At 36.4% G+C, this 26,934-nt stretch overlaps 2 protein-coding genes across 2 annotated transcripts; one reads left to right on the top strand and one right to left on the bottom strand.

The window, feature by feature from the left end:
- Positions 1 to 255: 255 nt before the first annotated feature.
- Positions 256 to 8,307, top strand: fscn1b (fascin actin-bundling protein 1b). Its single transcript, XM_052127169.1, has 5 exons — positions 256 to 1,170; positions 2,118 to 2,274; positions 2,756 to 2,877; positions 3,741 to 3,911; positions 6,727 to 8,307. Exons 1-5 carry the CDS (start codon positions 342 to 344, stop codon positions 6,930 to 6,932), a joined length of 1,485 nt encoding a protein of 494 aa, XP_051983129.1. The 5' UTR covers positions 256 to 341; the 3' UTR covers positions 6,933 to 8,307.
- A 939-nt stretch (positions 8,308 to 9,246) lies between these two features.
- abcg2b (ATP-binding cassette, sub-family G (WHITE), member 2b) lies at positions 9,247 to 23,278 on the bottom strand. The gene is given in 14 exon segments (XM_052126960.1): positions 9,247 to 11,080; positions 13,261 to 13,397; positions 13,514 to 13,610; positions 17,178 to 17,329; positions 17,446 to 17,639; positions 18,745 to 18,859; positions 18,861 to 18,897; positions 19,034 to 19,063; positions 19,065 to 19,171; positions 21,091 to 21,145; positions 21,147 to 21,248; positions 21,334 to 21,462; positions 21,547 to 21,603; positions 23,149 to 23,278. Coding segments are annotated over 11 exon segments (984 nt in total). The 5' UTR covers positions 23,196 to 23,278; the 3' UTR covers positions 9,247 to 11,080; positions 13,261 to 13,397; positions 13,514 to 13,610; positions 17,178 to 17,218.
- Between the last annotated feature and the right edge of the window lie 3,656 nt (positions 23,279 to 26,934).

Genomic DNA, 26,934 nt, shown 5'->3' with positions numbered 1-26,934 from the left:
ATTAGGCCATTTCAGCCAGCCTGGGCTAAAATGTTCCCATAGCAACAGCAGTGATGCAGACGTGTAACGGTTCCAGTGTCTTCATTTTACTATATGCGAAATCATGTGGTGCACACAGAAACATTGTTATCCAAACGCATTTTGTGCCTCTAAGTGTAATAAAATAACTAGATGCCAAAAAAGTTGACACAAAAACCTATCAACGTCAAAAGAAAGACACCCCCCCCCCCACACACACACACAATCTCTCTCACACTGGCGCGCCATCGTGTACCACTTGTCACACCCAAAACCGCTAGTTACCGATTCTCACCGAACCGTAACACCCTTACAGCTCAACCATGTCTTCTGAAGGATTAGGCGAGACTTTGGTGATCCGTTTCGGCCTTATAAACGCTAATAACAAATACCTCACAGCAGAAACATTCGGTTTTAAAATCAACGCCTCTGCGACCTCCATGAAGAAAAAGCAAGTGTGGACCCTGGAGCAGTCTGGAGATCCAGGAGACTCTAACGCCGTGTTCATCAAAAGCCACCTGGGAAGATACCTCGCCACCGACAAGGATGGCAACGTGACCGCAGACAGAGAGCAACCCGACCTGGATTGTCGGTTCCTAGTGATCGCTCACGATGACGGCCGGTGGTCCTTGCAGTCCGAGCCCCACGCGCGCTACCTGGGCGGCACCGAGGACCGGATCGTGTGCTTTGCGCAAAGCATCTCTCCTGCGGAGAAATGGAACGTGCATCTGGCGGTCCATCCTCAGGTGAACGTGTACAGCATCGCGCGAAAGCGGTACGCGCACCTGTGCCCTAAGAGGAACGAGCTCGCGGTGGACCGGGACGTGCCATGGGGTGTTGATTCGCTGCTCACGCTCGTGTACCTGGATCACCGCTACCATCTGCAGACCGCTGACAACCGCTTCCTCACGTGCAGCGGTGCCCTGGTAGCCAAACCTGACACCAGCACCGGCTTTACGCTGGAATTTCGGGCGAGTAAGGTCGCTTTTCGGGATGCCACTGGCAAGTACATCGCTCCCACGGGTCCAACCGGGACCTTGAAATCCGGCAAGAGCGCGCGAGTCGGCAAAGATGAGCTTTTTGTCCTCGAGCAAAGTCGCGGGCAAGTGGCGCTCACTGCAAGCAACGAAAGAAACGTTTCTACGCGCCAGGGTATGATTTCATTTTATAACCATTACTTTGTATGATTAATATGATTCATAATTGATAAGACATGCAAAATATATAAAATTAATTAAATGTACTTATTGTAATTAATAATAATAGACTACATTTAATTGTCCAAGATTTCAGATATATACATTATTTATGCAAATGTAATGATAGTAATGCAAACAAAAAAGTTAAGCTAATTCTTTTCATAAAATAAGATTAACCAAGATAAAAAAAAAAATATTGTAAAATATATGTTAAATGTTTTAATATTTAAATAAACATTTGGTAATTTTTATTTTGAAAACAGAGCATTATTACCCCTTATAAAATAATAATGTAACTTACAATGGGAGTAGTAGTAGCAGTATTAGTAATAGTAATAATAATAATAATAGGAAGAGGATAAGCAACATTTTGATGGAAAAAATAACCCCAAAAATGTGTTATTTTATAACCCAATATATTTGGTAAACAAACAACCCACATTTATTTTTTTTATTAAAATGAGTAAATGTTAGTTAATTCATTATGAACTAACACTTATTTGAATAAATCAAATAAGATCAATATATACTGCAAAAAAAAAAAAAAAAAAAAACTAAAAACAAAACTCTTATTAATGTTATCAAATTGAACCATACAAAATTCTTATCAACATTATCTCTCCTCCTTCAGAATGCCTCTATCCTGCTTCACTTTGCTCTTCTCTCATTTTCAAGTCTCAGTCTCCTCTCTTCCCTTCTTTTTCTCACTTCACATCTTGTGCTTCCTGTTTCCTGCTCCTTTCCTTTTGCCTGTTCATTTGTTTTTACACCTACATATTTATGAAAAACAAAACCATATGTGAGTGTGGAGGAGTGTCTTTGTGAAACCCTCTAAATTGATTAACTTCACTGTCACTGTCTGTCAACACAAACACATTCTGATGGATTTTTGTTTTTTAGGAGTGGATTTATCAGCCAATCAGGATGAGGAGTCAGATCAGGAGGTGTTTCAGATGGAGATGGATAGAGAGACAAAGCGTTGTGCTTTTCGATCGTGCAGTGGGAAGTACTGGAGCCTCACCCCAAATGGAGCGGTCCAGTGTACTGCCTTAACCAAGTAAGAACAGTTACCTATAATTAACTAAGGGTAAAACAGGTTACACCAATAAGACATGAGTAAGCACAGGGCAGGGAATTGGATAAGCCAGTATGCATCTGAAAGGCATGCTGACAAAGCTAATAGTGGGGAGAATTGGGGAGTTAAACTTATTAAAACGTCAAGAGGCATATTATTACACTGTAAAAAGTGGTAACCTACAATTGTTATCTTAATGTAGTCAGGTTGATTCAGACATATTTTTTATTTGAATCAAACCAGTTTATTTAGATGTATTTTCAGAAAGTACTAAATCTGATATTTTAACTGTTAAAAAGTCATTTTAACAATAAATCAAGTACAAATAGAAATACACTTGTCACACAAAAACTGATCATGGCTACCTTCTTATTTATTTACTAAGTAGTTAGAAAACAAGTCATAATCCAACATTCCTCATTAAATTGTTATTTTAAGACACTGTTTTGACTATTTATCCCAGGTCACCCAGTTGTTTCTTTGACCTTGAGTGGAACGGGTCAAAAGTTGCATTGAAGGCCAGTAATGGTAAATACCTGGCAGCTAAGAAGAACGGCCAACTGGCAGCTGCTGTGGACTCAGCAGGTTTGTGTCTCAATTGAACTTCACTAGTGTGTATACATTTATATTATCTTCATCATACTTATCTTAAGTGAACTACGAGAGACACTGCTTTCATAGATTTCAATTTTAGGGGTTCTTCCTCAAGGTATAGAACTGCACTTAAAGGGATAATTCACCCAAAAAGGAAAGTTCTCTCATCGTTTACTCACACTCATGCCATCCCAGAAGTGTATGACTTTCTTCTGCTGAACACAAACAAATATTTTTAGGAGAATATTTCAGCTCTGCATACAAAAAAGCATACAAAGGCAGGATAAAAGCAATCCATATGACTCCAATGTTTAAATGCACATCTTCAGAACTGATATGATCGGTGTGGGTGAAATACAGATCCATATTTAAGTCCTTTTTAACTATAAATCTCCACTTTCACTTCAATAATCTTCTTCTTTTTTTTTTTTTTGGTGATTCACATTCTTTGTGCACATCACCACATACAGGGCAGGGAGGAGAATTTATAGTAAAAAAAGTACTTACATATTGAATTGTTCCTCACCCGCACCTATCATATGGCTTCTGAAGACATGGATTTAACCACTGGAGTCGTGTGGGTTAATTTTATGCTGCCTTTATATGCTTTTTGGACCTTCAAAGTTCTGGTCACATTCACTTGCATTGTATGGACCTTTGCTATTGCTGTGTTGTGCTGGTTAGTAACAAGTTACTATTACTTTGATGTATGAGCCATGTGGACAACTTTTATAGTGCTTTTCGTCATAATTGGTGCTAGACTGCACTCTTCACCATTCACTTTCATTGTATGGAAACAAGCAGCCAGGTTAACAGCTTTTGTATGCCCTGTCTGGTGTTGTCATGTTTTACAGGCGAGCAGGAAGAGTTTGTGTTGAAGCTAATCAACAGGCCATTGATAGTGTTGCGTGGGGAACACGGCTTTATAGGTTGCCGCAAACAAGGAACCGGGACTCTTGATTCCAACCGCTCATCCTATGATGTCTTCCAATTAGAGTACAGCAAAAATGCTTACAGCCTCAAAGGTGAGTTATTCTCCTACCACTACATTTGTAACTGTCTGTTATATACTGATGGGTGGTAGGATACAGAAATAAACAATCCAGCAGAACATCTACTTTTTCAGCCATCTTGGTTCTGGAAGTATTTTTCCCATTCATTTTATCCATAGGAATTTTAACAAATTCCTTCATAACAGAGTTTGAAGCCATGAACCAAACCAACCAGCTCTAAGTGAACAACGTTACAAACTGTGACCTCAGACAAAAAGACAAAGGTACAAATCTTTGTATTCAATGTCTTTAATGAGGGAATGAACTAGAGGTCGATACTGGATTAATATCCGATAACCGATTAATCAGCCAATAGGTTTTCAAATTGATTTATAGAATGTTAAAAATTTTACCCAGACATAGACACTGGAGTTAAAAAAGGAACAAAATACAAGCTCACACACACACACCAGGGACTCTTATTTTGAAATGATGAAGAGTTGTCTCCTCTCTCTGCTTTTATAACCAAAATATTCACCAGTTGAAGAGTTTTGTATATATATATATATATTTCACTGGATTAGGTTTAAAGAGGAATAAACTTTATAATTATTAACAAAATATGAAGTTGGAGACACAATGGCTGTCTCGTTTCGAAGGCTGCATGCTAGGTAGGGCACGTCCTTTAAAAGCTGCAGTATACAGAGCGTCCACAATTTTGGACATTTCCGTTGAAGCAAAGAATTGTGGGTTGTGAGTGCCCACGAAGGATACACCTCACTTTTCCTCACGAATTCCTCTGGAAGAAGGTTGCATTCGAAGGCTGCATTCAAAGAGTCCTACTTGACATATGCAGCCGAGAAATGCGACACCCAGAGGATGCAGCCTTCCAAATGAGACACAGCCAATGTATGTGCTGATGGATCCTCCGCAAATCCACAAGAGGTGTCAGTGATTGTTTTTATTTCACCTCTAGAAGCCGTTGTTATACTATAGAACCAAACTGTTCTTTCTGTATAATCCTCCAGTGCTGGCCACAGAGGAACATGGAGGAATAAATAAAATAACTAAAATAAAATAATCGACTAGGGAAGTCCCAATCAGGTCATATACATCATTCATGTACCAGTACTCGTGCTCGTAAAAATGCTGCGATACCAAGAACAGATACCATCTGATGTACGAATGTCATTATGTAAACATTCAGCACACAAATTAAATCATGTTACGTCCTAGTGTAATTATGAAACTGCAAAGGCTGCGATTTAATGAGATAAATATATAGTTTGTATGTGCTTTGTGCTTCAGATGTGAGCACTTGTGAATGCACAGTTTTGTGCTGACGCCATCTGCATGTACCTTTTAAAGCTCCATCTTGGCTCTAACAGAGAAAACACCATCATGAGAATCGAGTGTTCTGTTTGTAGAGCAAATTCACATTGTAGCACAAGGCACAAACACAGTACATACTTAATTAATTAGCAGCCTTTTGCGGTTTGATAATAATTTTGAGTCATGTAGCGACCAGATGTGTCTTGACTGAAAAGCTGCCATCATAACACAGAAACACTTCAAAATAAAAGCTCTGTCAAAATAAAAGCTACATTTAAATAAAAAAGTATGAAAGAAATATATTACTTCTACTACTAATTATAATAATAAAATACAATATTATGTTGAAAATTAATTGTTATAATTGATTGATTAAAGTTTTAATGAATTCAGTTATTTAAACACCATTTTGATGATAAAATTGAAATAAACTGTTAATATGGTATTGGACGCGAGATTGCAGAGTACCAAAAATGAAGTATTGGTACTGTGACAAGGCAGACGAGGAATTAGGATCTAAACGCAGCTTTTAATAAAACAAAGATGATCAAGGTAACTCAGAATAAAAGGAAACAAAAAACAGGGAACCAGGCACAGAACATGACAACACATGTGAAGACTGAAATAGAAACCAGAGGAAACAAGGGCTTAAATACACAAGGGCAAATAAGGGAAGGAAGAACACCTGGGGAAAACAATCAGGGGAAAACCAGTCATGAAAGGAAACTACAAAGGACTACAAAACTAACAGGAAACAGGAATGGGGAACTAAACAAGAATTTCAAAATAAAAGTCTAAGCACAAAAACAGGGAATATGTGACAGGTACTCGTACTTGATCTAAAAAAAAATGGTATCGGGACATCCCTACAATTGACCACTATTGGCATAGTTCCAAAAAGCAACTATCGGCATGATTTATCTGTAAAAATATCTCTTGAATGAACTACAATCCCACGAAGCACTGCAAATGATGTAAATAAATTACAAACAATGGAAAAATACAAATCTATTGATTTAAAGTTGCTGATTATAAGTATATAAACAATATGTTTTTAATTTTGTTGCAAAATATATGCAAGTATAGGCTATAAGTAGTTTGAGAGTGTAGGGAGAACGATTGGTGTCCATCATTTACAAGTGGAGGGTTGCTGCAGAGCTCTTTTGTTGCGCTTTGTTGGCTGCGATTCTCTGATTGGTGGATTGTTTTCCTTGAGGGGTAGTTTTTCGCAAGACATTCCACTATTTAAAAGTTTTATTTTAAAAAATTTTTTTATGTAATAACGCAGACTGAAGTCTTCAGCAGAAGCATATGCCATTGATTAACACACTTAGAGCTCTCGTTATGACTGTTTTATTATGTTATCGTTAAAAATCTATTCTCCATTGAGAAAAAAATAAATAAAATGGTATTTTTACTTATGGAACCAGATTGTTGTGCTCTATTATGAGGTAGTTTGATGATATGCATACACCATCCCCATTATTTACTATTTCTTTTTTATTTCTGTTCGCAGATGCAGTGGGAAATTATTGGACAGTGGAGGCAGATGGGTCTGTGGTTAGCAGTAGTGGTGCGCCTGTCTTTTTCCACTTTGAGTTTTGCGATTATAATAAAGTGGCCATTAAGACAAAGGAGGGCAAGTATCTAAAGGGAGACCATGCTGGTGTGCTCAAAGCCAGTGGCCAGGGCATTGCTGAAGCAACACTGTGGGAATACTGAGAAACAGTGGCACCCACCTTAATAAATCTTCACACATAAACACATAAACAATGTGTGTTCTTTAAACCTGTCCTTAAACATAAGCATAAAGCACAAGATAATATCATACACATCACACAACATAAAACAATTCTAAATAGTCTAATGGCAAAAACATAATAGAGTGGAAAGAATAGAATAGAACTTTTTGCACGATTAATTACAAACAAACAAATGCACAGAAACCTTAAAGGGGTAGTAGTTCACCCCAAAATAATAATGTCATTATTTACTCACTTTAATATTTTTCCAAACCTATATGACTTTCTTTCTCCCTTGATACACAAAAGAAGTTGTTAGGCAGAAAAGTCATTAAGAAAGTCATTAGGGTTTGGAACAACATTGGGGTGAGGAAATGATGACAGACATTTCATTTATGGGTGTAATATGCCATTAAGTAAGAGAAGCACAAATTGATATCAAGGGCAGACAGGAATACATTTTTAATAACTGGATTATAATTGGAAAAACTTGATATTCTACAATGGATATGATGTGCTTGGCTCATTTGTCTGAATGATTAACATTTCTAACATATTGATATAACAACGAGGTGAAAAGCTGACACAAAATCATTTAAAAATAGCAACTAAACTAAGCAGTTGAATTCAGAGGCATGGGCTAATGCAAAGTTTCTCTGTTCCCTAGTGACCTCATTTCACTTATCATAACAGTGGTTTCTAGGAAATTCAGTATCTAAGTGTAGTATTACATAATGGTCAATAATTTGCTTATGCAAAATGGGTATATATACTTGTGTCATTTGTTGAGCCTTTGGGCATAAAGTTTGTTCGTGCCCATGATCCAAAAAGCATTTTTAGAGTGAACTGACTTCTGTAATGAGGCCAGGTTTTAAATAGCACCAATGTGGCTCACAAAATGTTAGAAATATCCCTGTTCACTTTGGAGAGTCTCTAATTTCCAAAGGAACAAAACTCACACACACGCACATGAGTGAGTCAAAAGCAAATCAAGCACATAATTTGGTTGTCAAATTGTTATATGTGGTTTTTGTGGCTATGGTTTCATGATTGTATTCTGCCAAGATTGCATTGTTCCCACTACAGGAACAACAGTGTTTTTAATGTAACAAGCTTAATGTTGATATAATGTTGATTTGCACTTTTTCGGCTAAAGCTTTTCCATGTGAATGTGTTGAAGGAAAAAGATGATGTGTCTGTGCCTTGCTCAGTGGGATGAGATCTCCTAAGGTGTGAAAATACTTTCTTTTTTAAAACGTCATTTGTATTTTATTCTCTTTATGTGCCATTTGCAACTGTACTTCAAGAGCAAATTAATGAAATAAAAGAGTTGCTGTAAAGTTAACATATATTGTGTGTTTTTATTTTAGTTCTTGAAGTAAAATGACATTTAACTCACAAAATTACAGTAATATGTTATCATCAGTTTATATGTTTTACATTTTTCACATGTGTGGGCTATATAGGGTATGCTTAATGGAATATTCAGGGTTTAATACAAGTTAAGCTCAATTGACAGCATTTGTGGCATAATGTTGATTAGCACAAAAAAAAAAAAATATTTCAACTCGTCCATCCTTTTCATAAAAAAAAGTTACAGTGATGCACTTAAAATGGAAGTGAATGGTTTAAAGATACAGTAGATGTGAATCTTATCATTTTATTAAAGCATTTACATTAATTCTGGTTCAAACGAATGTATTGTTTGAGCTGTAAAGTTGTTTAAATCATAATTTAAAACATAGAATTTTAAAATGTTATAATGTCTCCATCATTTTTACTTATATACTAATATCTAACAAATGTGAATGAATATTTAATGTGGCAAAAAACATATGAATAAATAAATAAAAAGAAGGAAATGTCGGCATTCGTCAGCTGCTTTCTGTTCATTTTAGACACTATGGCAACAACTGCAGGACAAACTACAAGACAACGTCACTGAAAATAAAAGTGATAGTTCACCCAAAACGTACATTTCTGTCAGAATGTGCTCAGTGATTTTGTTCTAAACCTGTATGACTTTCTTTTTTCTGTAGAACACTGCAGGAGATGTGAACCTCAGTCACCATTCATTTAAATGACATCTGTTTTTATACAATGACTGACTCTAACATTCTGCCTAACATCTCCTCTTGTGAGCCAAACGAGTGATGACACAGTTTCCATTCTTGGGTGAACTATCGCTTTAAATCATACATATATATATATATATATATATATATATATATATATATATATATATATATATATATATATATATATATATATATATATATTACCCCACAGTTTAATAGAAATTAAAATTATAAACCTCAGTTACTACGTAGTAGCATCACAGTACTTTTTTTTTTTTTTTTTACGGAAAAGTTGTCTCATAAAAATGAACAGTTTAGCGCAACAACAACAAAAAAAAACTTTACTGTGTACAATTAATATCAGGAAAATGGAACAATTGGAGCAATATGAAGGACATGGAGGAATATCAGAACAGTGCTGCCACTTAGTGGCTATAAACACTCATACTTAAATGTCCTACTCAAGAAACAAAACAACCATCACATGCATTCACATACAAACATGCACTCTCACATACAGACTACTACACATTTTGGGAAAACAATGATCGTATTGTATTATTGTTATCAAAATATTCAGCACTAATGCATTCCATGCTCATGAAGACAACTTCACATGATGTAATATATGGAGACGGTGTAGTTGTCACATGGGAAAGTTTTATAAGGGCTCCATCTCAGTAACTATAAGGTTTGAGTAATAAGTCATATTACACAAATACTTATTTTTTCTAGCAGTAATTTTGTTTTTCAAACACCCAGTTCAAAAAAATTATATTAGAATATTTTTTGTGAATTATATAATCCTCAGAAAAATGAATCATCATAATCTCTTTGTAATACTTAAACTAAGTGTAAAAAGTATAAGATAGATTACTTCTGAAATATAATCCAGTACTGATTAAAAATTAGATGTACACTACCATTCAAACGTTTAGGGTCACTTGGCTGAAATGTTTCTCACGATCTTAAAAACCTTTTGATCTGAAGATGGAGTTTTGTGTAGCCATAACAAGAACCTCTGGGAGGGCCATGATACGAATCTATGGGTCAGCCTTACAGGAACCATTGGGGCAGCTATGGCATGATTATATGGGGTCGCCTTGACAAGACTCTCTGGGCAGCTGTAACAGTATGAATTGGGGCAGCCATGACAGGGAACTTTAATACAGCCATGGCAGAAAATATTGGAGCAGCCATTATAGGAACCTATGGATCCGCCATTAACAGAACCTTAAGAGAATTAATGACAGGAACCTCTGAGTGGCTGTAACAGTAACCTCTTGGGCAGCCATCACAGGAAACTTTGGTGCAGCCATGGGAGGAAACAGTGGCCATGAAAGGAACATTAGTGTAGAGATGACAGTTTGCACTAAGGCAACCATGACATCAAGCTTTGGGGCAGCCATAATAGTAACCACTGGGGTGACCATAATAAAAAACATAGAAGGGTTTTTACAGAATCCACTGGGCAGCATTTGCAGGAAATTCAAATCCCGCCATGACAGGGAGCTTTGTGCAGCTATAGCAGGAACCTCTGGGCTGGCCTTGATAAGAACTTATAGGTCAGCTTTACAGGAACCTTTGGGGTAGTCGTGACCTTTGAAAGTTTTACAGAAACCACTGGTTTTCAACAAGAAACCTCAAGGGAAGCCATGACGTGGAGTTTTGTGCATTTACATATACATTTATGTATGTAGCAGACGCTTTTATCCAAAGCGACTTACAGTGCATTTATTACAGGGACAATCCCCCCGGAGCAACCTGGAGTAAAGTGCCTTGCTCAAGGACACAATGGTGGTGGCTGGGATCGAACCAGCGATCTTCTGATTACCAGTTTACCAGTTATGTGGTTTAGACCACTACACCACCACCACTCCATAGCATAGCACCACCACTTGTGCAGCCATAGCAAGAACCTCTGCGTAGCCATCTTAAGAACATGCAGGTCAGCCTTACAGGAACCTTTGAGCAGTCGAGACAGGAGCATCTGCCTGCTTACTATGCTGATGTACTCCTTATAAAACTTCCTGACAAGTTTCACAGCCACCTGATCAGCAAAACAAGAAATAGGGATTTGTGTGAGAATTAGTTACAATTAACATGTGTGTAGAGGTCAATTCATTTCAGTCTTTGATCTTGAACAGACTTATACATTTTTGTGCATTTGTGAATTATAAAGTAGCCTTTGTAGAGCTTGTTTGGTCAGTCTAAACATTAGGGCATTCAAGGGCCCCCTGGTAGTCAAGGGCCCCTTTGCACTGGCCCCAGTGGCCCAGTCGGTAATCCATCCCTGCAGCTATTAATAGAGGTTTACAGTCTATGAAGCACGTGCAAATGAAACGGACATGAGTCGATTCAGAAATTAATGGTCACTTGTCGCTGCTGCAGTTAAATGGCGGCTGCGATCCTCCACGTACGTGCACAGTGGTACGTGTCCAGGAAGGGAGCCTGTAACCACAATGCTGTCAACAGATCCGTGCCACTGACTGAAAGCACATGCTCGCACTACACCCGTGTGAGGTACGACATGAACCGTTAAAGAAAAACGCCTGGCCTCTGGGCTGTAGCAGCCGCTAGATCAGAAACCTGGAGCAAATTCTTCTCTGTGCTGCCTGACCTTCCATTTATTCATCTATTTCATATGACTTTACTGTATGACTGCTCTCTCTGCCATATTTGTGAACAAACGCCCCTATATACTGTACCTGGATCATACACAACCACTGGGATTTGATAAAACTTTACTAAACTGTTTCTATTAATATAGCTTGATAAAGTGATACAACTGTTCACTTACACAACCAGAATTGTTTTATTTTTTTTTCACTTTCAATTAAAGTTATACCTTTTAAGTTACATGGCTTCATTTCACACAATTAAAGCAGTAAAGGGGGAGAGCAGGGGTAAAACGCTTGTTGATATTTCAGAAAATGTTTAGCCAAAAGCTTTGACATTTTACATCAACCACCTGACATATTAGTTGCCATAATCTGTGTCAATGACATATAAAACACAATCGAGTCTGATACAATTAAACTGTAAATTAATAAACGTTAAATCCATAACGCCCAGACTGCAACTGCAAGAGAGTTATGTGATAAAAGTAGCAATAATTCACAAAGCACTTTAATGCCAATATACAGTGTGTGTTTAATGTGCGTATAGCTACTGTTATAGTTAATAAACATCTTTATGAAAAGGTACACACAGACTAAAGCACAGACTTTATTTGCAACATCATAAATAGTCATGTACACAGAGGTTAGATATTATACAGTATTTTTAAATTAGCATTCCAAAGTTACTATTTTTAAATGCTTTATAGCAAGGAAAACACAACATTAGTTTAAGCTCTACCATTTTCAAAAAAGTGTGCTCACCTTCTGTATATCAGCTTGTCCACCTTCTCCCAATCATTCGTTCAATGCGTTTTTTTTTTTACTTAAAATCTTAAAAAAGTGTAATGTGATATCACTGAAAGTGGACGTGGTGTCACCCAGCGGCGTATACCCTGGTTGATAGGGCTGAAGCCCTGGATCTTTTGTTAATAGACCAAATGTTTTTTTGTATCAGAGGCACTGAGGTTTTATTTTGCAAGCCTTATTCCTAAATATACAATTTATAAGCCTTGCTTCTAATCTTCATTTGTTTTTAACAATCCACACACCAAGTAGAATTTAATGCATGCACCAGTCAACTTGTTCTGTTATTCAGGTTTTGTCGGGATCAGTAGGCTACGTGGGAATTGTTTATTGCAATGGAATTTCCTCTTAAAAGTCGAAAGTTCATTGGTTGCTTCCGTGTCATCTGTCCAATGGCATTTTTAAACTCGATTGTTACTGATGATAACAAATGATAACAAATTAAACCACATTGTAAAGTGTTACAAAATAGCTCCTTTAGGTAACAATTGCAGGTTATCACTTTTTAAAGGGTTTATTGTTAAATATCTGATCTTTTAGTTTTTAGATCTTTTATTTTTCCTGACCCCATTTATATATATATATATATATATATATATATATATATATATATATATATATATATATATATATATATATATATATATATATATATATATATATATATAAGTATTACAAAATATATACAGAAAATTATGTTTGTTTGAGTCCACAAAAATTCACAGTATGCATAAAATGTTTAATGGAAATGTTATTGAAATGTTAAATGAATGTTTTAACCTTGACTATATTTTGCCAAATATACCTTTTTTATTTTTTTTAAATATAATTTTGTCCAATAACATCCTCTATCCATTCTTACATCTAGTCCATATTTAAGGATACAGGCCTACTTGAGCCAGGACAACCAACTGAGCATGGAGTTCAGATTCACAAGGAAACCTGCAACAAAGAGAGAAAAAGAGGAAATCAGAAAGAGAGATTTAGAGAGAACGAGAAAGAGGAGGAGATTAAAAAAATTAGAGCATTTATGCAAGTCTGAAAGTTTGGAATCTGACCATCATGAAGACAATCGGCAGAGTGATAAGGACGTTGGGCATGGCAAATTAGCTGATGCTGGCACTGACCAGGAAGGCCAAGCTAACTCCTACAAGACTGAAAGCATAGGAAGGCTGTAAACGCTGGCTTCAACCCTGTTCACACATACACTTACTGTTAATATTCATGTTTTATTTCTTATACAATATGTGTTACTGCAAGATTTGATAATGTGACTGAAGTATAACAAACTAAAAATGTATTATGTACATTGGTGTTTGTAAATAGAGCATATGCTCACCCATCATATAGTATGAAATGCAGGTGAAGATGAAAATCAGTATGATGCGATTTGGTGACAAATCCACAAACACCTTGGAAAGGAAATACACAGATGTACAGTAATATTGATGCAAGTTGCATCAACCTTGCACTGAAAGCCTTGGATGACCCCAACCACGATGCCATCTGCAAACGGAACACCACAAACCTCCGCCTAGAGAACCGGCACCCACCTTCTAACACAATGAGGCACCTTTTGAAAGAAGCAAATAATGACAAAGGCACCAATTGGGCTAACAAAAAGTGGCAAGATGCGTGGAATAATTACAACAACAGAATTCCTGAGCATGAAGAAGGCAGAGTTATGGTGAAATTCCTAGACAAGCTCTTCCCGAGTCTGCTCGACATAACAGGCCATAAGCGCAAAATTATGAAAGCTCACAGAGTCCTGGTTGCAGATCGGCTGAGGGAAATAGGCCCCTGATCAATTCTGGCCAAATTTTTGAGATCATCCGATAAAGATCTCATGTTGTGTGAGGCGAGGAGCAAAGGAAAGCTTTCTTGGAAGAATAACAATATTTTCTTGTTCCCGAATTTTGCAAATTCGACAAGTTTTTGCAAAACACGATCGATTCAAGGAGTGTAAGAAACTCTTGCATCAACGGAAGATCGCTTTTGCAATGATGCTTCTTGCTAAACTGAGAATAGATATGAAGGATGGCTGCAAAGTATTTACGTGTCCCAAACAAGCACTGTCCTTCATAAATAAATTGGAGTGAGTAAGCCATTTGATGTTTCTCATGCGAGTGGATTGACTCGCTGATCATACAGTCGACTGTCTGAGGAAGCCGGGCGGCATTTTTGTTTCTTCTACTGAAGAATATATGGTTTTAAAAACACCCACCTGCTGGCAATGCCAATCAAATGTTTGAGGATGTGATAAGATCAAAGATGTTTGGTTAAAGGTTCAGAATTATTGTGTGACGTTTTGGGCACTCAAATTTGACTTTGCCCCAGATTTTGTATTTTGGTCAAAGGGGCAGTTTAAATTTGGGGGACAAATATATAAAAAATTGGGTTCTGACTAGCATGATGATTGGCAGAAAAATAATTTTATATCGTTTGGAAGTCAGATGGAGCACCACCATTCCGGAGAGTGGTATGTGGAGATGGGGAGGGTGTCGGCTTTTGAGGAGATGACAGATAGAAGGCTGGGATTGGGGGAATTGTTTTTCCAGAAGTGGGGTAGGTATTTGGCAGTTTTGGGGGACTCTCAGGGAAGGTATGAGGAGAGAGAAGTTAAGTTTAATTATGTATGTTTATAATATATTTTCTTTATTTTATTTTATTTTTATCTATTTATTTATTTTATGTGTGTGTGTGTGTGTGTGTGTGTGTGTGGGCATGTTTATGTGGTTTACGTGGACAACTTTTTAGGTTACAAACTGGTAATTACAAGGGTATTATGCTATAAATGTGGTATATTAGGACATTTCTAGTGTCCCCATAATATAAATAGCTTAAAAAACATATTAAACAATGTTTTATTGAAAATGTAAAAATGCAGAATGTTTTTTGTGAGGTTTAGGGTATAGAATCTATAGTTTGTACAGTATAAAATCATTATGTCTATGGAAAGTCCTCATAATGATAGGTAGACCGTGTGTGTGTGTGTGTGTGTGTGTTATTTTATGTGACCACAGGGGTGTTCTTTGGGGTTTGGTGGGGTTGGTGTTTGGGGAGGTATATTAGTGAGGGTTAAAAGTTAAATGTTTATTCTGTGTTTATGTGTTGTGTTTTTCTCTGTTGTGTTATTTTCTTTGAATCAATAAAACATTTTAATTGCAAGAAAAAAAAGGAAACATAGATTTTGTGTTAGCTTAGTTCTTTCTTAGAAAACCATCACCTAAATGGCTGTTTTTCAGGAATGAAAAAAAAAATACACAGTGGTAGTTCTGGCCTGATAAAAATAAAGCTATACAACCATAAAAGGTGAGCATTATCTTTTCCAAAACATCTATAGAAACCTTAAAAGGATAAACACTTGGAAGCACAGAGCGATGGACATGTTTTTTTGCCCCATTGTACCCTATCATATGAAATCATGTTAGTATGCTTATTTACTAAATTATTGCAAAACTGTAAAATAATACTAAAATGTGTGTGTGTATGTGTGTGTGTGTTTGAGATGCACATGTGTGCACAAACCCAGTTTGAAAGGAAAGTATGCAACTTGTGGGAAAGATGCATTACCCAGTGGAACAGGAGGGGTAACTTGAGAACAGTATGGGGCTAGGTACAGTGGCCAAGGGGTGCACAACACAACCAAATTAGCAAAGAAAATAAAATCTAAAAACACAACAGAAATAAGCTACAATACAACTGAAAAACCACACCACAATGGAAGTAAGCCACAAAACAAAATGAATAAGGCACAACACAAAAAAATTATCAGCAAATAAATAGTAAAACAAAAAAACGCTGTACTTATTTTTCTTTGTGTTTTGGCCAATACCTGGTTGGGCTTCTACAAATACTCTTTATGCACATAACTTCATCAACATTGGCTCGAATTGGGCAATGATGCAAAAATGAGTATCTTTTAAGTAACTTATGAGTAACAGTACCTGCGACTATTCTTGCATACAGGCAGAAGGTCACCTGCTTCCATGAAAATGGCCTGTATGCACTAAGAAGGCTTTAGCCCCCGATTAGATGGTGTAGCACTCAAGAGAAAAGATCAATTCCTCGGTCTACGCTCTCTTGTGACGCATTCTCCGGCGAACTCTTGTAGTGACTTGCAGTGGATGAGCCGCTTTCTGCATCTTCTGAGCAGCCTTGTGGTCTTTCATAAATTAAGTCAGACTGCCACTCGATTTAAAATACAATGCTTAAAAATATTTATTTTCTTTTAATTTTGTAGTGTTGCAGTCCATTGTGCCGTGTCTTTTTCATTGTGTTGTGGATTTATTTCATTGTGTTGTGACTTATCTCTGTTTTGTTTTCAGCTTTTACTTGCTTTGCTAATTTTTGGGTCAAATTTGATTCATAGATGCTCCAAAAAATATTTAAAGCTGTATAAAATCAAGAAAGTCTGAAGGAGAAACAACTGTTCTTCCTATACAGTCAAAATTTAAAAAGACAATGGAAGGAACAATTTCCTTTTAAATAGTTATTTTTCTTAAACCATTAAATACAAAAATACAGTTTTATTTTTATTTTGTTTGTTTAGATGGTCTAAAAAAAGTCACTTTTGGTTCCAGTACCAAAAACTATGCTGCACTTATATTATTTATCTGTCCCAGGTCGATAGGATGAATGGATGGATGGATGGATGGATAGATGGATGGATGGATGGACGGATGGAGGGATAGATGGTCGGATGGATGGACAGACTTGTACCTGTTCTGTAAGGCTTCAGGAAGACTTGAAGGCATCTGAAATTAGACGAGGCCTCTCAGCAGAGCACAAATTGTGTTCAGAGCCATCTGTGCATACAACATCTGAGGATTCCTGACAACATTCAGCACTGTTCTCCAACACACCACCTTCAACTAAATGCAAATACACATATTTAACAACATACACATGCATTTGTGTAAGTCTACAGGTTGAAAAATATACAGTATGCAGACACACACACATATAATTGTTTAATATCTGCAATTACCTGAGAACAACTGTGAGCCAAAGTTGAACACCAGGTCAAAGAAACCCATAGCAAGTAAATGGTTAACTGGTAGAAAAGGGATGTGGTATAGGATGATGTCTTGCTCTTGGTTCCAAATGAGGAATCTGATGAGCCTGTGATACATTTCAGATCTACTGTGACAGCATCACTGTACTGAGATTCCCTGAAGAGCTCTGCTAATTATTTATCAGAGAAAAACAGACAAACTCCTTATCCAACTTATGGAACAAAATCACAAAAACATCAACATTGTTATATAAGGTGTATAACTAAAAGCCTCAGTTTTAAGATCACAAGTTATGATTTACGCATTTCAATTTAATAACAAAATTCCATCAAATTCAATTGTGTAATGTTTTACAAAATACATTTAATAAATCTTAAAATATTTATTTTATTTTAAATATGAAATTGAAATGTGTACATTTAAAAAATAAAATAATATTGTGTAATATGCATGACCCAGCAGTATAAAGCCAGCATTACAATGCTGGGCCAATGGTCAACAACATTAATAAATAAAAGTATTGCAGTAAGTGCAATAAAGTTGGAGCATCAGAAAATATCAACCATAAATGTTATTGTACTATTAGATATTTAGGGATGGTTGTAAAGCTATTATCCACTAACTGAATAAGTTTAAGCAACATTTTAGTCTTTTATACTTTTGTAAAAGCAACAAAACGATGCAATATATTATTATAATTATTATTATATAATAATGTAATAATAATAATATAACAGGCCAAGAGCCTATAATATTTGTATTAGTAAGTATGGGTGAGTATAACACTGAAAGATGAGTGGCACCTTTTCACTCTTTTTGTTTTGTTTTTTATACTCCAGCACTTTGTTTATTTTTTGCTTTTTGTTATTTTATTGCATTCATCTCTCTTGGTTTTATGTTGAAAAAATTTATACATGTAAAAAAAAAGTTCTATTTACTTTTATAAATTAATACATACATAACACTTATTAATGAGTCTATTAATGAAAAATATTAATTATTTATTAATAAATAAGTAATAGGTCCTACTAAAAGGTATTGTGGTGGTACCACAATCCAGTGATGGTATTAGATGGCAATACCATGGTACTTTGATATATTCCATAGTACTATATGATAATAATATATTTAAATATCATGCTATTGCCATAGTTCTGTGTCCAAAATTGCATAATACTATGGTTTTGACTTGTATGAGACCTGGGTGTCATTGATTTAATAGTCATCATTTGATCAATATGCAATCCATGACATATGTGAACATATATTACCCAGACTCTGGAAGTAGGTCATGGCTTTGCCTGCAGGGCCAGTGTAAACCATCTCTCCTTTATGGAGTAGTTTCAGGTGATCAAACAGCTTGAAGATTGAATAACGTGGCTTATAGAAGAGAAAAAATGATAGTTCTACCACCCTGTGATAACCTGGGAGTTTAAAAGTAAGGGGTTAGATGTGGTAAGATAAAGATAAAGACCACATAAGTTCTTTTAGTTACCATACAAGAGGTTTAAATTAGTGTGAGCATGGAGTGTAATTATTAAAGTAGGCACGAGCACATACTTGTGCAAGAGAGCAATGATGCTGTTTGCTGGTTGGCTCATCCAGGAACAGGAGAGTAGGAGATGTAATGAGTTCGATACCAATGCTACAACGCTTCCTTTCTTCTCCTGATACACCTCTTATAAACTTGGTACCAGTCTGGAAAAACAATAATAAAGAGCGAGGATTGACTAAGCACGACCTGTATCACTGTCATCATTGTTATTTACAAAAGTTTAAAAATGATGATGAAAAAACTTGGTATTCCTGTTGGTTTAATACATTTTTGAAAGACTAATTTACCATATTCATAGAGATGTAATAATATATAAATTTATCGGTTATTGATCGGCATGTTATTTAAACATACATTTAAATTAGAAGCCTAATTTGTGTGCTTTCCAATTCACTAATTGCCTTCTGTCTAATGTATTCTGGTGTAAAATCTTTTGGAGACCACAAGAGGGTGACATAACATTTACTGAAGCAAGTCGTGGGAAGGACAGGCACAGGTATCAAACACAGGATGAGCTGACGTGGCGCAGCAGATGGCAGTCCAAAGTTACATAGGTTTTTGTACTTCTTAAGAATGAACATATAATATATGATATTGATGAGTTTGCAAGTGAGTGTATGAAACTGTGCAAACTGAACGATTAGATGATGTTTAATGGTGACATTTATTATGTAATTTCTTTTTATGTCATCCTTAGACCCTTTTAGACATACTTGTAACTGAATGTGTAGGCTATATGAAGTATTTTAGACATACTTGTGTAGGCTATATGAAAGATACATATACACAATATATCACCCAGTAATTGGCTAGAGCAGTGGTTCCCAACCCAGTTCCTGGAAGCCCCACAACACTTTACTTTTTGTATTTCTCCCTTATCTGACATAACCAATTCAGGTCTTGGAGTCTCTACTAACAAGCTGATGAGTTGAATCAAGTGTGTTTGATTAGAGAGATATCCAAAATATGATGTGTTGGGGGGTCTCCAGGAAAAGGTTTGGGAACCACTGGGCTTGAGAAAATAATTGTTGTTATTTGATAATTATTTGGGTCCAATTGAATGGAAAACTATGCAAGTTGTGCTCCGTGGCGCTGCAGAATTTTGAACAACCTCCATTGATAACGAGCAGTGGTAGTGTGTGTGTACCTTGGTAGAAAATTTTTGTTTCTAATTTTAGAAAGCACCATGTCGTCTGCCAGACACATCCAGTATGTGAGCCACTTTAATTAACCCTGCTGATCACACTTGACCAAAGTTGTGTTGAGAAATATGTTTGAAAAGACAAAGACTATTGTGCAACGGGCAGCCTTATTTATATCTGGAAAAATCCAGATATATCGATAATCATTGGAAAAATCTTCTGATTATCGATGCGTGAAAAAGGCCTACATGTTCCGCTTAACATTTTTATGTTATGGTGGTGTAACAATTAAGTCAAATGTAATAGTAAATTGCACCCTGAATACATGCACATATTGACATCCTAGTCAATCACAAATATCTTACATTTTTGAATCACTTATATAATTTTCTTGAAATATAAACTGAACAAACATTGCATGTCATAATTCAAATGTCAAGGTTAAATTACCTGATTTATAAGATACTTATTGACCTTGACACATTGTCTCTGTCTCTCTGTGATATCATTTCCTGTTTTATGATTTTCGTGTCACATCCCATGTTTCTAACGCCACACTGACTTTGATTTGGCAAACAAGCTTTTTTTTTTTTTTTTTAAATATGAATAATATATATATATTATATATCATATATATATATATAGACAAATATATATATATCTGTCTCTCTGTGATATCATTTCCCTTACCCCCAGACACACACACAAAAAACAAACAAAAAATTACCATTTTATATAAGAAATTGAAAAACAAAATGTTTTCATCATAGAGGCATATTCAAGTAAGATTTTTTTTTTTATTTTTATAAATTAATAACAAAAGAAAATAAATTATAAATTAAAAAATATATATCTTAAATACATTTCTGAAAAAAAAAAGTTAATGTCACGTCAATGACCTAATAGCATTTTTTTTTAACCTTAGTATATGCACAGTCCTCCAATCCAAGCTCTTGGATGATGCTCTCCAATTTTTTTCTTATCAGCTGTGGAACACAGTTTCCTTGGCAACCGCAGATTTCCAAAGAATAAGAGATTCTCTCGCAGACAGACAGACAGACAGACAGACAGAGAAGCACTGAGCACATTTTTTTAATTAAACCAAATAAATACATGTGAATTCCTGAAAAACATTCCTGAACAGGCATACACATTATAATGACAGTCTCACCTGTACAACATAGGCAGACATGAGCCGTAGCTCAGAGGTCACAACCTTGTTGTCAACTAAACTTGACCTGGCTGAATGCAAACCACAAGGATCCTTCCTACCAGCAATCACGTCTAACAACCTACAAACACAAATAAAGGTTAGATATTTAGCATGATTGTCAGTATACTGCCAATTGTAGCTCTTCCTTTAATGAGTGTCTTACGATGTTTTGCTGGTTCTGGTTGCACCTATGATTGCGTTTATTCCTGTCTTCATTCCACTGAAACAGGAAAAAAACAAAACAGTCTTGCAAGCATAAGTGCACTGTATGCGTTGTCATAGCCTAAAATGCCTAAAATAACTGGTTTTATTCAAGTCAAATAGATTATTTAATATGAGTGATTCAATCTGACTTTGTTACACCAATGAGAATAGTTTTTAAGGGTCAGATCAGGTATATTACTCCTTAAAGTAACAGTTGAATATTTATTTATAATAGCCATTTCTACCTGTTTTGACCTTTAGAAATTCTGGTTTCTATTTTCGTGAGCACGCAAAGTGCAGTGCAGTGCTACATGCAATGACCGTGCACTATGCTAATTCTAAGCACAATTTTGTGCCAGCGCAAAATGCAAGTGGGCATGGGAGGGAGTGTTTGCGCTATTTGTTGGTGTATGCACGCAACCTGTGGGTGGATTTCTTTATTTTATGATCTCATTTGTACTGGTATTTTTCTACCTGTTGTCATAGAGTGATTTTTAAGTCACTGCAAAAGGGGCCGGTAGAAGAAGTTGGAAAGTGTTACGTTTTTGAATTTTTTGACCACTTCATTATTTTAATTATATTTGTTGTTTCGTTTGAAGTGAAACTTGAATTTATGATTATTTTTGGTTACATTTTTCAAAATCAATACTGTTAAAACTGTACATGATTTGTGTGTCAGTAGATGAAAATGATTAATAATACTGAAATTCTCTATAATTGAATGGAGCGTACATCCAAATCCGGACAAGAATAACATTTTCCATGCCTCTAAAAGGAGTATTACACTGTTATTGAAATATGCCTGACATTCAAAAGGGACTCAGTTAAAAGCACAAAATATATAATATTTCTGTTCTTCTAATGCATTGCATACAGTCCATTTACACTACCAACTTCTCATGAATGTGCTGTCTTTGATTATATCACTGGTGCTTGACAGGGAATGGACTATATAATAGGACACAGACAGCGCCAGATAAGAACCTCCCAACTAAATTGCACTTGACCCCACCCATTAGCACTTTGCATGCACAATTTCACCAAACCCACTTGACTGAATGCAGCACATGCTTGCACAAAAATACCAAAACTTCATGGTGATGCCCAAAGACTTTGCGTGTATGGCGCTTAGCGTTTAATTCTTCCATATTAAATAATAATTTGACTTGAATTAGTCCAGTTAATTTAGATGTTACCATATGTAGGACACTCTTTATTTTACCTGACAAATCATGTTTTGCAGTGTGTGGAACAATAAAGTGATCTATGTATTTATTCTTATATAAATGTGAATATAATTATTCAATTATATGACATTGTTTGGGAATGTAAATAAATGAAAACTATGGAAATAAAGTATTTTTAAACAATTTGTCACATTTCTTCTGTTATGAGATGTAAAAAGAACCATCACAGCTCAACTATTGGTAGCAGGTTGCGGTAAAAAAAAAAAACAAACAAACAAACTGTAAAGTGATCAATGGAAAGGAGGAGGCGAGAACCGGCTTGTCGATATAAATAATAGTTTAATATAAAACTTAAGCAAAAGACAAACACACACATATGACGGACATGTCCGTTAACGATCTCTTTCTCCCGAACAATCATCTGCAGTCGACCTTTATCCCTCACGTCACGGAGGCTTGATTAGCCTAATACGGGACCGGGTGTGTAGGATCACGACCCGGCCCCGCCCCCCGCCCTGCCACACAAACAAACAAACAAACAAACAAAAACAAAGCAGTTCTTAAAATAACTTAAAAAAAAAAAACAGTTCTTGGAGAATTACACCCTTTGCACCTCTGTTTTCATTCGTATATCTAAAAATTTGAACACTGAACAAACTTTGGTTATATTTAAAAAAATATTTGATCAAGAAACACAGAAAAACACGCATGTAGACACGAATGCATATATAAAATCTCTAGAATGCACAGCTTTTAGACAACAGTAATTTGGAACAATTTAAATCATATTATTATCAATTTAAATACTATTTTGTTTGGAAATGCCTTGTAAACGTTTATTTTGCTAAACAATGAGGCATTAACAAAGATAATTTGTTAAATGTTTTAATTCCTCTGATAAAATTTTTTTAATTTTTTTACATTTAATATTGTGCTACTAGCGCAAACATAAACTAAAATCAGCATTCTGAATACGTCCCCCATCTGCCCTTGGTTTAATAAAGAGATAATCCTGCCCCCATCTCATGCAATTGGTTAGTAATGGTGTTGGGGCAGGACTAAGTGGGTCCCTCAAAACAAACAGAGCAATTTTCATTGCGCAACAGAAACGTTGTTTACAGTTTTCGAGAAAATGAACCTATGAATGACTTGCTAATAGTTGTCTCTGCATATTAAACTGTGCAGGGGTGTAGATTCCAGGAGGAATGAGGGGGGGGGAACTCTCACAATAATAAAAACAAGCAAGTACAACCATTTTCAGATCTCTCCACAGATGTTCAATTGGGTTCAAGTCTTGGCCACTCAAGGACATTCACAGAGTTGTCTAGTAGACACTCCTTTTTTATCTTTGCTGTGTGCTTAGGGTCGTTGTCCTGTTGGAAGATGAACCTTCGCCCCAGTCTGAGGTCCAGAGCGCTCTGAAGCAGGTTTTCATCAAGGATGTCTCTGTTCATTGCTACATTCATCTTTCCCTCGATCCTGACTAGTCTCCCAGTTCCTGCCACTGAAAAACATCTCCACAGCATGATGCTTCCACCACCATGCTTCACTGTAGAGATGGTGATGGCCAGGTGATGAGCGGTGCCTGGTTTCCTCCAGACATGACGCTTGCCATTCAGGCCAAAGAGTTTAATCTTTTGTTTCTCATGGTCTGAGAGTCCTTCAGGTGCCTTTTGGCAAACACCAGGTGGGCTGTCATGTGCCTTTTACTGAGTGGTTTCCGTCTGGCCACTCTACCATACAGGCCTCATTGGTGGAGTTCTGCAGAGCTGATTATTCTTCTGGAAGGTGCTCCTCTCTCCACAGAGAAACGCTGGAGCTCTGTCAGAGTGACCATCAGGTTCTTGGTCACCTCCCTTCTCCCCATTCGCTCAGTTTGGGCCAGCTCTAGGAAGAGACCTGGTGGTTCCAAACTTCTTCCATTTACAGATGATGGAGGCCACTGTGCTCATTGGGACCTTCAATGCTGCAGACATTTTTCTGTACCCTTACTCAGATCTGTGCCTTGATACAATCCTGTCTCGGATGTCTACAGACAATTCCTTGGACTTCATGGCTTGGTTTGTGCTCTGACATGCACTGTTAACTGTGGGACCTTATATAGACAGGTGTGTGCCTTTCCAAATTATGTCCAATCAACTGAATGTGATTTTTTTTGTTTTATTTTTAATAAATTTGCAAAGATTTCAAACAAACATCTTTCACGTTGTCATTATGGGGTATTGTTTGTAGAATTTTGAGGAAAATAATTAATTTAATCCATTTTGGAATAAGGTTGTATCATAACAAAATGTGGAAAAATGTAAGTGCTGTGAATACTTTCCGGATGCACTGTATATATACATATATATATATTTATCTAAATCAATCAATCAATCAATCTATCTATCTATCTATCTATCTATCTATCTATCTATCTATCTATCTATCTATCTATCTATCTATCTATCTATCTATCTATCTATCTATCTATCTATCTATCTATCTATCTATCTATCTATCTATCTATCTATCTATCTATCTATCTATCTATCTATCTATCTATCTATCTATCTAGTCTAAATTCAACTATACAGCAATTTTCCATCACAAATCTTGCATTTTATTGGATTATTATTTTGATCCATAGTCAGTTACTGACAGACTACACTATGGGTCTGGAAAGCTGCTGTCCGAAGGGTTGAAGGGCTTGTGCGATTGCGTCATGCAGGTTTAAACAAACAGAGCACATTTTATGGCTGACAAACTGCAAAAGATTAAGAATCAGGTTGATGATCGTTTAGCTGAATGATAATTATAATCCTTTTGCAGACATCCCACCCTGCAAAAACTAATTTCAGGGAGGTAGCTCCATCACCCACGCAATGCCATCCCTTCATCTGGGCGGTGAATTTCAGGGTTGCTCACATCTATCTCCTGAATATTCTGTTCTCTCAATACCTTTGGCTCAATAAATCTGCTTGCTATGTCATGCAGGAGCTCTTCTACACTCTGATCCAACTTGAAGAGGGCAGATGCCTTGTTTTGAAAAATAAAATAAAATTTGTCAAAATATTGTGAGACATTATGGAGAAAGCATGTGTATATTTCAAGTGACATTGAGAGCTCCTTAGCAGCAGTTTTGGCACAAATGTTGACCAGGTGACTTGGACAGCCAAAGCAGTAAATATGAGGGGCCTGTGCTTTCACTCTTGATAAGAAAGAGTTGTTTTTGCCAATCATCACATTGCAGTTGTCACTGCTAAATCCAACACAATTAGACCATTCAAGGCTATGTCATGCATGGATGATGCAATGAAGTTGAATATGTTTTCAGCTTTGGCATCATTGCACACTGGCATGTCTACAAATCCAACTGTTACCTTATCCTGAGTTTCATTATAGTACCTGGCTAAAATGGCACATTCCTTCTCACACATGATATTGTTGCTTTCGTCTACCAAAATACTGTATGGCCTTTTTTCTGTCCGGATGAACTTGAACAGCTCCTCTGAACATTCAGGTTCCAGTGCTATGTTCTCAATAGCTACTGTCTTTGTTGATGAGCAGGCATAGAATTCTGCTATTTCTGTATCTGGAAACATTTTCTTGAATAACATGCCTGTGTGCTTACACACCTGGAATGGCAGGTTACAAGCAGAGCAGTGAGCAAACTGTCATTATTTTTGACCCCTATTAAGCAGGGGCACACTTAATGTATTCTGGGGTGAAGCACGTCTTGAATTTTTTTTATTTTATTTTTTTTGGACACTCTGCCATTGCTGCAGGACACTACAGTTTACTGAACTACACTTAACTGATGGATGAACCGAAAAGAGAGAGAGAGAGAGAGAGAGAGAGAGAGAGAGAGAGAGAGAGAGAGAGAGAGAGAGAGAGAGAGAGAGAGAGAGAGAGAGAGAGGGAGAGTTCGACTGGGACTTCTGGCAGAGGTGGTATGTCTGGTTTTGTGGTTTGAATTAGTGCTGTTAAGGATTCTGGAACGTATGGTAGTTCAGTGGTCATGGAAATTAACATATCAGTCCATTTCCCCAAGCAAAATCAATTTCAAGCTTTAGAGTCGATTCTCGATAATTTTTGGAATCGATTCCCAGCACTATTCATTCTGTAATTGGGTCCGTGAGGACATGTTGGAGACCAGGGAGGACACCTATATCGCCTTA

Source organism: Xyrauchen texanus, chromosome 5 (genome assembly GCF_025860055.1).
Source record: "Xyrauchen texanus isolate HMW12.3.18 chromosome 5, RBS_HiC_50CHRs, whole genome shotgun sequence".
In the NCBI taxonomy this organism is placed as follows: domain Eukaryota; kingdom Metazoa; phylum Chordata; class Actinopteri; order Cypriniformes; family Catostomidae; genus Xyrauchen; species Xyrauchen texanus.
The sequence above is the reverse complement of the archived record's forward strand: the minus strand, read 5'-3'. Positions and strand labels throughout refer to the sequence as shown.